General features: G+C 43.8%; 1 protein-coding gene and 1 non-coding gene across 2 annotated transcripts in view; one reads left to right on the forward strand and one right to left on the reverse strand.

Annotated features, from left to right (window-relative positions):
• Positions 1–300: 300 nt before the first annotated feature.
• Positions 301–517, reverse strand: LOC137554819 (small nucleolar RNA U3). The gene has a single exon (XR_011027536.1). It is a non-coding gene; the product is annotated as a small nucleolar RNA U3 (small nucleolar RNA).
• A 282-nt stretch (positions 518–799) lies between these two features.
• The window catches only part of VPS53 (VPS53 subunit of GARP complex), a 176,960-nt gene continuing 163,363 nt past the window's right edge, over positions 800–14,396 (forward strand). The window contains exons 1-3 of the mRNA XM_068268614.1: positions 800–1,019; positions 3,947–4,027; positions 10,988–11,037. Of these exons, the coding sequence (XP_068124715.1) occupies positions 936–1,019; positions 3,947–4,027; positions 10,988–11,037 (215 nt within the window). The 5' untranslated portion in view covers positions 800–935. The remainder of the gene's footprint in view (positions 1,020–3,946; positions 4,028–10,987; positions 11,038–14,396) is intronic.

Below are 14,396 nucleotides of genomic sequence, written 5' to 3' on the forward strand. Positions count from 1 at the left end.
ATTCAAACAAACATTTCTGCTCTCTGCTCGTCCCTCCTCGCTTCTCTGTCCACTCCCTGCCCTCTGTCCATCTTCTCTCCTTCTCTGTGTGTCCACCCACCTCCCCTTCTCCTGTCCACAGCAGGGAAAGACCTGTCCTGCTATTCATTTCACCCCCAATGCTTCGGTAGTAAAATGATCCGATTCGGATCAAAGATCCGGATCTTTTCAATGATCCAATTCGAATCATCTAGAAGATTGATAAGATCCAAACTTCCCATTTCTATTATATATTCATCTATTTTTCACTTTCCTAAAGCAATCACTCAGCTTGCGGTCGTTCCCTCCTACTTCCCCGTAAAGAGAAGAGGAACGGTCATCAATGGCAAGTAACAGCTACAGTGAAGTAGCATTACAAGCCCGCTTCGCGCTCAGGAACAACCGCTGAAGCTCCTCATCGTGATTGGCAAGTTTGTACACTTTAGAGCACATTTCGACAGTTAAAAACTATAGAAATGATCCCTGAAAGTATAGTCTTAACCTAAAACTGCAACTGTGTAATGCCCAGATCTGGAGAGATTACTTTTCCTGTTAAGGCGACAATTTTATGTATTTTTTTTTTCTTTTTAATATATACGGCTTTAACTGCAATTTGGTAAACTGATACTATTTTTCTACTCTACACATCTTAAGTGGTATAGTTTTAATTTTCTAACGGCTACATAACATATTGCTGCTCATTTACATGTCTTGGTCCAACCATCCAATTACAATCAGACTACCCTGTACTGCCACCTAGCGACTTTACGAAAATACAGGGATGATGGCAAGCCCTACTCAAACATGGCTTCCCCGCATGTAAATGTTGTCTCTATGGTAACGAGACTTCCTCCCAGGGTGCACTGCACGCCAGGAAGAGGATAGAGGTGTGTAAGCATAAGCTGTAGCTGAGCAGGATGGAGGAAGAAGAACTGGAGGTGGTGGAGGAGTTGGAGGCAGTCTTGCACCTGACACCAGAAGTGCAACAAGCCATAGAGCAGGTGAGAGCAATGATGGCAGTGGTCTCACATGGGAGTCCAGCTCATATAATAGGATGCTGTGTGCAGGCTGCTTACTCAGTCTCCTTCATAAGTGTGTGCATATACAATACTAAATAAATACTACATGACAGTGCTTTGCTACACGTTTATCTACAGACTAGTGTAAGTTCCAGCTTTCTAAAATGAGGGAGGAGGACAGCTTTTAGTGAAAAACACATACATTCGGGCAAAACACTCCTCTGGAACACCTCTGTAATAGATCATGAGCAATAGATCTGTCCCCTTTCTAAGCATTACTTTAACTACTCTAGTCCTTGCTTTCTACCCTTCCTTATTTAGCGTTTGAAATTAAGAATGAGTAAGACAGTAATTTCGAGCTTGTGAAAATTGTTTAGAACACGATAAAAGCTATTTTTAGTGTATGCTAAATAGGAAATATAGAAAGCAGTACATCAGAGAGGGACATGAGGTTTAGTTCCTGAAAAGGAAAGGCACAGTCCCTTTGAATTGTGGACAGTTGTGATCTATTTTTGTAGGAATCCTGAGTTTCATATAATGAATGACACATTGTAATAATAGTATGAAACAAGTTAGCCTCTTTGCACAGTGTCTCTAAACATGCAGATATTGCATGCAGCCGTTCATTTGCAGATTTATTTGGACAGATGCAAAGAATAGTGGAGCTGTTGACCAGAACAATTGGTCTCCTTGCTTTTTGTAAACATTGAGGGAGGGTTAACGCTTCTGCAGACAATTCTTCTTTTTTCTGCATGTTTTTTTGTGTGTAAGGGCCCTTTTACACTTAATGCGTCAGTACGTGTTGGTACATGTTTTTTCCATGGTAGTGCATTGTGAAAAAGCTTTCAGTTAAAACGTGTATAGTGGGAACTGAGCCATAGGAAAATATGGGCATTACTTTGAAAATCAGTTTTTCTTTCAGTTATAACTGAGAGTAAATAATTGTAAAAGGGGCCTTAGCCAGGGTCAGCATACAACAAAAGACTGTCCATAACAGGAGTTGCACGCAGTGTGCGACATAACGTATGATGAAAGCAGCACTTTTTTTCCTGCATGTGGGAACCACACCTAGATATGAACCATCACATTGATTAATCTGGTATGGTATGATTCTGCATTTGGGATGAGTGATAATGCTCTCACGAAAAGCGAGAATGTCCTGCAGAGTGCGGGAGGTGAGAGTTGGATGTATGGGGTTAACTCACCTAGCCATCGCTGGCATTCCGATGCAGCCTATGGTGCATTCCATCGTCTTACAATTTTGTATTTAGTGCCGGACGTTCTGGCTCTGAATGCGGAAGTGTAAGCCGATGGAACGCACTGTAGACTGCATTGGAATGCAGGCGAGGGCCAGATAGGTTAACCCTCCGCAGATCTCGCTCTCACCTTCTGCACTCTGCAGGACATTCTTGCTCATCCCTATTCTGCATGCAGGAAAAACTGCGTGTGATAACCACCAAGTGTGAACCCTGCCTGAAAGCTGATTGGTTGTTTTGGGTATATGGCCCACCTTTGCCCCAGTGTTCTCCATATGTGTTTTGGTAAATGAACCCAAATGACCCCAGACTGTCTGAGATGACATGGCTGTCCATTATGCCACATTACTCCAGGTTTTATACATAACTATGTAGAGGGATGGCAGAGAGCCTCCCCGATCCTTGCTAGGTCAAATAGCTCTTCAGTACTCCTCGGACAACCTTCGGATTTACTTGTGACTGTGAGTAGTTCAGAAGACATTCACATCCTTATTAAAGAGAATCTGTATTTAAAAAAATGTAGCATAAAAAAACATACCTATGTGTTCAGGGACATCTCCTATTACCCTCTGTCATAATTTTGCCGCTCCCCACCGCATCAAGCATAATTAAAAACAGTTTTATAAACTTTGTTTATAAACAAAAAAAATGGCCGCCAAAACCAGAAGTACGTCAGCAGAGCTTTTTTTCCCCTCTAACTCTAATCCACTAAAGTGTGACAGGCTGTTCGTTTCTTCTGAGCCTGCAGGCTCCAGCACTCTGCCTGTTACTGGGATTGCTCAGCATGTGACAGTCCAGGCAGCTCATTTCACAGCCCCACAGAGGACGATTTATCCTGATTACAGCTTGTTTTTACAAGCTGTAAAAAGCCTGCTCGAGTCTGCAGGCTCAGAAGAAACAACCAGCCTGTCACTCTATACGCAGCTCTCTCCCTGGTCAGCCTCAGAGGCAGCTCTCACTGACAAGAGAGCAGAGAGGCTGCCTAATCTAAATAACACACACGGGAGTGTGCATAGGCGTGGAGCGGGGGCTTGCATAACAGATCAACAACACTAAAGAGTTGGCAGCCTTTCAGACACAGGGCGACAAATCCGACAGGGGAAAGATAAGTTGATTTATTACAGAGACAGTGATAGTAGAAAGTGCTGCAGTAAGCCAGAGCACATTAGAATAGGTTTAGGAACTTGTAGGATGATAAAAAACAGGATGACATTTTTGTTAGTCTCTTTAAGCATGCAGGAGTCCAGGCTTGCACATGCGCAGTACGGATGCGCTCTTCTTCTAAACCACTTGGGGCACAAATAGTTCCAAAGGTTGCCCGAGGGTACTGAAGACATAGGCTATCATTCATAAAGCATTCTCGCATGCGGAAATGCTGAAAACAGCTGACTTTACCGAATACATAGCAAGATCTCCATTCATAAAGGCTCTTTCCGCATGAAAAGCTGACATTTCCTCTACGGCTCTACCAATGCCTAACCCTTGAAGTTGTCATTGACATATTCAAAAATTGTTGTATTACAGTTGCGGGGCCTTGCCAAATCATTGAAGAATCTGCGTAATTGACCACTCTATTAAAATTACCACCCCCCCCAAAAAAAAAACTTGGGTTGAATTCCACTGTATAAGAGGTTTTGTGCTTCTCATTTACAGGTTTTCCCAAGTCAAGACCCCTTGGACCGTGCAGACTTCAATGCTGTTGAATACATTAATACTCTGTTTCCAACTGAACAGGTGGGTGAATAGAGACATGACTAGTGCTCTAAGGCAGTGTTCCCCAACCCTGTCCTCAAGGCCCACCAACAGTGCATGTTTTGTGGAAATCCACAGCGGAAGTTAATCAGCTCTGCTGAGACACTAATTACCTCACCTGTGCATGTGTGTGGTTTTCTGCAAAACATGCACTGTTTGTGGGCCTTGAGGGCAGGGTTGGGGAACTCTGCTCTAAGGAATTCTTTCTAATTTGTAGTTTCTTAGAGTATTTAAGTATGAGAGGTGGGACACAGGCTATGCACCCACCCTGCAAACCTCTTAAGCTCAAATCTGGTCATCAGCTAATTATGGAACCTATAAGTTGGGACCTGACGATGACCCACCATTGGCTTCACAATCCTTAGACCACATCAAAACATTACAAACAATTGACACTAATACAATTCTTTGAAATTCCATTGTCCCTTATTCGGCTCTACCAGCAGGGAAAAATCTGAGCGCGTAAACCAGAGCTTTAACTATATATTTATCTGAAAACACAGTTCAACCGTCCTTTCTCCAGACATGCATGTTGCCATGAGATCAGTCAAGGATTGTTTCTGCTCAGCTAAGGGCTTGAAACACAAATATTCAAGCTACACAGTACCGTGAAGGTCAACGGCAATGCATTTGCATTTCTTTCCATCAGCAGTCACTCTATTTACCCACGATGCTGCAGTATGTGCTAGAAAAGATATGTAATACGTTTCTTCTTTTCCCTCTTCTTAACAGGTACTATTTCTTACTAGTGTCCGAAGCTTTACTGTGAATAATGTTACATAGATGATATTTCCCCTGCATTAAACATTTCCCACCCCCTGTAAACATTGGTGCTAGTCATACATATATAGAATAGGGGAGACGTAAACAATACGTGACACTTCATACCAGGTTTAACGGGAGTGGATTTTGACAGAAAGATCTGTCGAGCTGGCAGTAGTTCATTTTATGTGCACATATTCATTATGTAAATTTTTTAAGGAATGCTGAAGGAGTTAAAAGCAACATTTTAACCTCTTGTGGGTACAGCCAATTTGAAATGTATGTGTGATTATTGTCCTCCGATGCCAGAGTGCAGATTTTCCTAGACTGCATCGACATGCTCCTGCCATAATCCTGTGCACTTGATGCTGGGAACTCGGCTGACATCTCCCCATACTGATCAGGAATTATATTGATTAGCTCTTCATCAACTGATCCCTATGATCGCCAGCGATCACAGTGGTCAGAAAAGGCAGGCACAGATATTTCTCTCACCTCTCCTTGTTCCCCCGATGATTGTCGCTCCACTCAGCATGGCATCTAGTGTCTCACTGCCTCTAGTTCCAGGTCCAGACTTGGTGATATCATCAACCTGGGACCTGGTACTTTCGGCAGTATGAGTCTGGATGCGGTGCTGAGTGGAGGCGAGAGACAAGTGTCCCTGGAACTAGAAGTATGTAATACTAACCACTTCCTGCTGCTCATCTCTGCATGTGGATGTGAAGGGGAGACCACTAGACACCAGGGAAGCTTATGAGGACAACTAGACATCAGGGAAATAAATGGAGGAACACTAGACTCCAGGCAAAACATATAGGGGACAACTAGACACTTGGGAAATAGTACATGGACGAACCACTAGATACCAGGGAAAACATACAGGGGACCACTAGATACCAGGGAAAATGTATAGGGGACCACTAGAAGCCAAGGAAACTGCATAGGGGACCACTAGATGCCAGGGAAATGGATGGGAACCACTAGAACACCAGGGAAACCTATGGATGACCACTACCAGTGAACCATATGAGTAAAACTATAATACAATACAATACAATAACATTTGTAAAGTGCTTTTCTCCCATAGGACTCAAAGAGCATAGTTGTGTCTCAGATTAATACAGGGTTGCAGGCTGGGTTGTGTTACAGAGGAGATAGTCAGATGTTCATGAATGCTAGACTGAAGAGGTAGGTTTTCAGTTTAGACTTAAATGCTTCCAGGGATGGAGCTGTCCTGATTGGGTGTGGCAGGGAGTTCCAAAGTGTAGGGGCAGCATAACAAAAGGCTCTGTCTCCAAAGGTTTTGAGGTGGACTCTGGGGGTGACGAAGGTGTGACGTCCTTTTGATCTAAGATTGTGTGTGTGTGTGTGTGGGGGGGGGGGGGGGGGGTGATGCAGTTACAACAAGTCCTTCAGGTATCCAGGGCCCAGATTGTGCAAGGATTTGAATGTCAGTAAGCCAATCTTAAACAGAATTCTCCATTTTATCGGTAGCCAGTGGAGTGAGCACAGGGTTGGTGTTATGTGGCAATGGCGGGGTTGGCTCGTTAGCAGCCTTGCGGCGGCATTATGTACTGATTGCAGGCGGCGTAAGTCTTTCTTATGCAGGCCTGTGTAGAGGACATTGCAGTAGTCTAACCTTGATGTGACGAAGGCATGAACTAGGGTTGGAAGATCCTCTGAAGGAATTAGGTGTTTAATCCTTGCAATATTCCTTAGATGAAAGAAGGAATGTTTCACAACAGCTGAGATTTGATTCCTGAAGCTTAATTTCCCATCAATCAGTACTCCCAGGCTGCGAACACAGTCTGAGTTGTTCAGGTCTGAGTTCCCTATCCTTAGCGGTGTTGGTTGAGACTGGGGCTGCTTTGCTGTTGAGCCCTGGCCCTCGATAACATGAACCTCAGTTTTGTCAGCATTAAGTTTTAGCCAATTATTATTCATCCACTCCTGAAGCTCAGCTAAGCATGCGTTTATTTGTGGAGTAGGGTCTGTGATGCCCGGTTTGAATGACAAATATAGCTGGGTGTCATCAGCATAGCAATGATATTTCAGCCCATGTTTTTGTATGATTTATCCAAGTGGCAGCATGTATATGGTGAAAAGTAAAGGGGATAATATTGCGTCCTGAGGTACACCGTATTTTAGTGGTACAGGGTTGGAGAGGAAGGGCCCTAAGGCTACCCTTTGTGTTCTGCCAGCCAGGAAGGAGTTGAACCACCGGAGAACAATGCCATCTATGGTCAGCAAATAAAAATGAGAGGTACAGAGTCGGCACTGCTGTAAGCTGTATTTTAATCCACAGGTGGTAGACATCACATGCGTGTAAAATAGAAGAGGTACATGTACCATGAAGTGGAGGCTGTGAGCTGGTGGTGGGTGCTGGGCACAAGATCAGCCTCTGTTGGTAGCCTCCGTAGAAGCGCTCAGCGCGAAACGGCCGTCAGGCTGATCCTGTGCCCAGCACCCACCACCAGCTCACAGCCTCCACCTCATGGTACGTGTACCTCTTCTATTTTACACGCATGTGATGTCTACCACCTGTGGATTAAATTACAGCTTACAGCAGTGCCAACTCTGTACCTCTCATTTTTATTTGCTGACCATTGTTTGTTTCCAGTCTGAGCATGCTGGCTGTGCCACAAGTGAGGTCTGCCGCTAATCTGTTGGTCTCCCACACTGCATGTAGATCTAGCTGTAGTGCCGACTCCCTCTCCCCTCCTTACATCTTCCGCAATGCCATCTATGCCACAGTACTCTTGTAGCCTGTTGAGCAAGATTTCATGATCGACTGTGTCAAAAGCCGCTGAGAGGTCAAGCAAAATCAGGATGGAACATCGAACATTTACCCTTGTCTCTTGCAATGAGCAGATCATTGCAAATCTGGGTGAGGGCTGTTTCACAGCTGTGATATTTCCTGAAGCCAGATTGAAGAGGGTCAAGGATGTTGTTTCTGGAGAGCCTGGCTTCAACTTGGAGGTAGACAGCCTTTTCAATAACTTTTCCCAGAAAGGGGAGGTTTGAGACAGGTCTGTAGCTGTTTCACCAGGGAAGCATTAGAGTAGACTACTAGACCACCAGGGAAACACATAAGGAGGGCCACTAGATTACCAGGAAGCTTTGTATATAGACTGGTATGTATCACAGATCAAATGGGGAAATGTAATAGGGAAACATGAAGATGCATTAAAAACAATTACCATAAAATATACAGCTTACCCATGCGCTCTACAAAATAAAATAATGAATTAACGTTCCCTATAACTTTTTCTCCCTAATTTGTACCATTAAAAATACTTTCATTATTTTCTCAGTTCAAAGTACATACAAGCAAAACCTCACTTTCATAGGTGTCTTAAGCAGGGATAATGTAATTGCTGATTAAATAGGGACATGGCTAAAGCTTCAAAGCTGCTCTGGTCCTTCCAGTTTATAAAACCCCAACATCTCTCCTGAGTACTGTTCAGATTCAGATGTGGGTAATTTGGTTGTAACCCTACTGTCCTATACAAACCACATAACCATACTGTCCTATACAGAACCATACTGTCCTATATAAACCAAAGAAAGAGATGATGTATTCCACTTGTTTTTCTTATCTTTTTCCATTCACTTCTATCAGAAAGCAAGTGGCCACAGAATCGAAAGGGAGATCGGACATGTTGGAAATGATCTTTCGAACCATCTAATCAGCTAAAAAACGAACAGTGTATTCCCAGCATTATTCATTTTTGCTTTTTAAGTACCTGTTTGCATCCACTAGGGGTCACTGTCTACTCTTTTTAGTTGTTTCTGCATGATACTTTTCTAGGGAAGTACACCATCACATCCTAGCTCACCCACAATTTCTAACATGAAATCAATAGTTTCTTGTATGAATTTTAAAAACGAGTGAAGTTGGAGGGTAGTTCCTATTCGGACCAATGGTGTGTGCACCCTTGGAGATACTCCTGACAGTAATAATAATTACATTATTTGTATAGCGTTTTTCTCCTGTCGGACACAAAGCGCTTGCGAGGCAGCCACTAGAGCGCACTCAGTAGGTAATGGCAGTGTTAGAGAGTCTAGCCCAAGAACTCCTTACTGAATAGGTGCTGGCTTACTGAATTAGGAAGAGGCGAGATTTTAACCCAGGTTATGCAGAGCCCTGAACCATTACACTTTACAGCCACTGATTTTAGTACATTTACTTTGGAATTATGTCCAAAGTCTTTATTTTTTTGCTAAGCCAGTAAGCCAGCACCTATTCAGTAGGAGACCTTGGGCAAGACTCCCCAACACTGCTATTGCCTAAAGAAAATGGCCTAGTGGCTGCAGCTCTGGCGCTTTGAGTCTGCCAGGAGAAAAGCGCAATATAAATGTTATTTGTCGTGTCAGTTAAAGAGAATCTGTACTCTAAAATTCTTACAGTAAAAAGCATACCATTCTATTCATTATGTTCTCCTGGGCCCCTCAGTGCTGTTTCTGCCACTCCCTGCTGCGATCCTGGCTTGTAATTGCCAGTTTTAGGCAGTGTTTACAAACAAAAGACATGGCTGCTAACAGCTTGTGATAGGCTCTGAGAAGCTCTGTCTGTGACTCACACAGAGCCAGCAGGGGGCGTGGAGAGGGTGTGTATAGCTTCTATCCTATCACAGCAGAGCAGCAGATTCCTGCCTGAGTGCTTGAGTCTCACAAAGCCGTCAGAGGAAAGAAGATTAGGTTATATAACAGAGATAATACAGCCACTGTTCAACTAGGAAAAGCTGCAGTAAGACAGACTACATTAGAACAGGTATAGGAACTTATAGAAGAAATAAGGCTGAAAATTTTGTTACAGAGTCTCGTTAATGTAGGTGAACAGACGTATGTGTTGGGAATTTGCGTGTTTACAGGCAAATGCAAATTTTGGCCCCATTTGCAAACAGCAAACTATTTTTCCTACAGTGCTTAGCTTTAATTAACCAAGGTCAGCTGTGCTGGGATGGCCAATCAGCACTGAGTGGAAAAGCACGTGCCATGCTCGCACAAATTTTCTTTTTGGAGGATAGCAAACTAATGTTTGGGGATTTGCCTGTACGTGGTCCTTCTCGTTTTGCAAACAAGCCGACTTGTGTTTGCCATTTGCCCAACGAACCACAGAAAATGGAAGTGATTGTAACATTAGCTGAACACACTTGTAAAAACAACTATATAACAATTACTTTACATTTTTACCTTTATTTACTACTACTACTGCAGTGTTTTATTATGCAGGGGGTTTATGTTTCTTTTTGTCCAAGATACTTGTGGTTGTAGGCCTACATTACATTTACATTTACGTCAGCTGGCTAAATTTAATATTAAAGTTCAAAACAAAACCTTTTCTTAAAGTAAAGATCCAATGAGGCTAGGTGCACACTTGATTGATATTGGTTCATTTCCTGGAATGGACAACAATAAAACTGGACATGTTGATAGATCCTATGTTAAGCATAGATCGTTCAGACACGTTCTAACATGTCTGTTGCGGGTACTGCTATCATGCTCTTGTGTATTTATAATGCTGGGCATACTCTGTACGTTTTCTACCGTGTAATCGAGCCGCCGGCTCGATTCCGGCGCTTCCCTGCTCGTCCCCGCGGGCGCCGGGGACGTCCCCGCTCGTCCCTGTGGGTGCCCGGATCCATTCCCGCTCGTCCCCGCGAGCGCTTCCTTATCTTCCGCTCGTTCTTTTTGCCCTGCCCGCCGGTATCGAGCACGGAATCGATCCGGCGGGGTATCCGACACGTCGGAAATTATCAATCAAGCCATCAGCGGCTCGATTACACGGTAGAAAACGTACCGTGTATGCCCAGCATAACACCTTTTTGAGATTGTATGGACCCTCTCCTCCCCTTTACCTGTTGCTGTGAGGAGATGCAAAGTCTAGTCCTGCACAAGTTTTCCAGACACCAGACAGAAGTTGGGCGTGTCATAGATGGCATTCTAGCTATGACATGTCTGTTGCAATGGACATAACAGTCAAGTGGTGAGAGCTATGGGGATGTGCCATGGAGGTCACATCGGATCCTCTGACAGCCCATTACACTTCCTCATTGTAAAGTGAACCCAGCCTAAATGTGAAAAGATTTTTTTACAAGGAGAGGTTTTTTCTTCCTGTTGTTAATCACTAGTCAATTTAATTAACATGTAATAATGTTCTATGTTTTCTTCTTACAGTCCTTATCAAATATTGATGATGTTGTGAGCAAAATACGCCTGAAAATAAGGTATGTAAAAATATTTTATTTTTTGTCAGAGCTGCCCATGGACCTGATGCACAAAACTCTGGTAATGTTGCCATGCACAGGGGTTACTAGCTACCGTTATTAGTGCAGAGGGAGCACAGGCCATTCACCTATTAGCATCATGTGCGTTACCGGGCTACCACTATGGTAGTGTGCGTTAACATAGCAACACTTGCGTACGTGGAGCTAATGGCCAGTGTTTTCCCTAATGCTGGGTACACATGATACGTTTTTCTGCTCGATTTTTCCTCTCGATTCTCCGCTCGATTCTGTGCTCGATTCTCTTATCTTCCACAAGTTTTTCTTATCTTTTTCCATTCACTTCTATGAGGAATCGAGGCAAAAAATGATCGGGAGGAATATCGGACATGTCAGAAATGATCTATCAAATCCATCTTATTGAGAGGATAAACTTATGGTGTGTACCCAGCATTATGCTAGTAACTTTACCGTAGATTAGTGCATCAGGCCCACTGTCTCTTAACCACTTGAGGACCCACCCTTTACCCCCCCTTAAGGACCAGCGCTGTATTATGTGATCTGTGCTGGGTGGGCTCTGCAGCCCCCAGCACAGATCAGGGTGCACGCAGAGCGATCAGATCGCCCCCCTTTTTTCCCCCCTATGGGGATGATGTGCAGGGGGGGTCTGATCGCGTCTGCGTGCAGGCATGTTGCGGGGGGGGGGCACCTCAAAGCCCCCCTCCGCGGCGACATTCTCCCCCTCCCTCTCCTACCTCCCTTCCCCGGAGATCCGGGCTGCACAGGACGCTATCCGTCCTGTGCAGCCAGTGACAGGACGTCCCCTGTCACATGGCGGCGATCCCCGGCCGCTGATTGGCCGGGGATCGCCGATCTGCCTTACGGCGCTGCTGCGCAGCAGCGCCGTACAATGTAAACAAAGCGGATTATTTCCGCTTGTGTTTACATTTAGCCTGCGAGCCGCCATCGGCGGCCCGCAGGCTATTCACGGAGCCCCCCGCCGTGATTTGACAGGAAGCAGCCACTCGCGCGAGCGGCTGCTTCCTGATTAATCAGCCTGCAGCTGGCGACGCAGTACTGCGTCGCTGGTCCTGCAGCTGCCACTTTGCCGACGCACGGTATAAGCGTGCGGTCGGCAAGTGGTTTTGGGTAGTAGTAGTAGTAGTAGTAGTATTAATGGCAGCTTCAGGAGAATGACTACAAAAAAATCAAGGGCTGCTCAATGTACAGTAACTTTAAGGGCCAATTCAGATGGGGGTCTGAACCAACTACCCGGAGTCTCAATCAAATACTTTTTTGCATGCATGCAGAAAAGCATTTGGTGGATTTCAGTGTCCTAACCCCCTCCCTCCCTCCCCCCATGTGATACGGAGGCACAGCCGTAAGCGACTCTGGAAGCAGCCTGTTGCTTCCAGGGTGCGGCTTAAACATTGGGTAAATAGAAATAAAAACGTGGCATTTGCACAAGCAACGGTAAATGGCAGGTACCAGCGACAGTACTGGCTTTGTAGTGTGGCATGTTGCACAACCCACATAGGGCTTCATTCACTAAACAGTGATAACTCAAATATCGCACCTTATGAAAAGATATCGCACCTTATGAAAAGATATCGCACCTTATGAAAAGATATTGCACCTTATGAAAAGATATCGCACCTTATGAAAAGATATCGCACCTTATGAAAAGATATCGCACCTTATGAAAAGATATCGCACCTTATGAAAAGATATCGCACCTTATGAAAAGAAATCGCACCTTATGAAAAGAAATCGCACCTTATGAAAAGATATCATGCCTTATGAAAATATATCGCACCTTATCAGAGTAGCATAGCGAGCGCTACAAACTTATTGGCAATGGCACTCGCCCTGCCCTGAGCCCCTGCGGGTTCGTAGCGTTTGCTATGCTACTTTGATAAGACGTGATATCTTTGATAAGGTGTGATATTTTTCATAAGGTATAATATCTTTTCATAAGGTGTGATATCTTTTCATAAGGTGTGATATTTGAGTTATCACGGTTTAGTAAATCAAGCCCATAGTGTGAATTTAGCCTAAAAAGGAAACTTAGGATAGCAATGAATAAAATAATCCACGTTTTAACAGTTTCTAACATTATTCTTAACCTCTCGTATCCCTTGCCCTGCGGTAGTAGATTTAGTAGTGGAGGCTGCAGATAACTTGAACTTTTCTGCTGTACCCATAGCCAAGATTGCTATTTGGCAGCTGAGACCATAGTACAGTATAATCTCTTTATAGTAAACCTTGATATAGTAAACATTCGTGTATAGTAAACTACATGTCCAGGTCCTGGCCAAGCACAATTATAAATATATGGGAGTAACGTCTGGTATAGAAAACCATGATATAATAGGACTTCTGCGATAGGAAGCCTGTTTTTGCCCCCTGCAGTATTCCATATCGAGCTATAGTGGAAAGTGGGTGCATGCATCATATGTCAGTAGGAGACCCATGACCCGTGGTTATTGGATGGCAACCATTTGTAGCCTGCTCGCTATCTGCACACTACTCTGAGCCTTCATGGATTACCTCCAAAAGCACCAGCAAGTGGGACCTATGCTTCCTGTGTAAGCTGCTGCCTGATTGCTGAGGGAATTGTCTGTCATCTGTGACTTGCTTGTGCATGGCTGCAACACTACAGTATAATCAAGGATGCACAGAAATGTGGAAGGAGAGCACACAATAAGTACTTTACCTGCATTAACTGTTGAGACCTATGCTTCCTGTGCAAGCTGTTGTGTGATTATTGCATGCAAATCCCTACATATTGAGCACTGTACATTTTGATCTAGCTTGGATACAGCCTGTACTCGCTTGCTGAAGCATTGAAAAGAAAAAAAACCTCCCAATTATTGACTGATTTAAAGAGACACTGAAGCGAAAAAAAAAAATGATGATTTTATGATTTGTATGTGTAGCACAGCTAAGAAATAAAACATTAAGATCCGATACATCAGTGTAATTGTTTCCAGTACAGGAAGAGTTGAGAAACTCCAGTTGTTATCTCTATGCAAACAAGCCATTAAGCTCCCCGACTAAGTTAGTCGTGGAGAGGGCTGTTAACTGACTTTTATTATCTCAACTGTTCCTGGACTATTTACTTTTCCTCTGCTAGAGGAGAGGTCATTACTTCACAGACTGCTCTGAAAGACTCATTTTGAATGCTGAGTGTTGTGTAATCTGCACATATTATAGAATGATGCAATGTTAGAAAAAACACTATATACCTGAAAATAAAAGTATGAGAATATTTTCTTTGCTGCTAATCTTCTAGTAATTATTCATAGTACACAACCAATTCACTATATCATATTTTTTTTTCCGCTTCAGTGTCTCTTTAA

Source organism: Hyperolius riggenbachi, chromosome 2 (genome assembly GCF_040937935.1).
Source record: "Hyperolius riggenbachi isolate aHypRig1 chromosome 2, aHypRig1.pri, whole genome shotgun sequence".
NCBI classification, from domain to species: Eukaryota; Metazoa; Chordata; class Amphibia; order Anura; family Hyperoliidae; genus Hyperolius; species Hyperolius riggenbachi.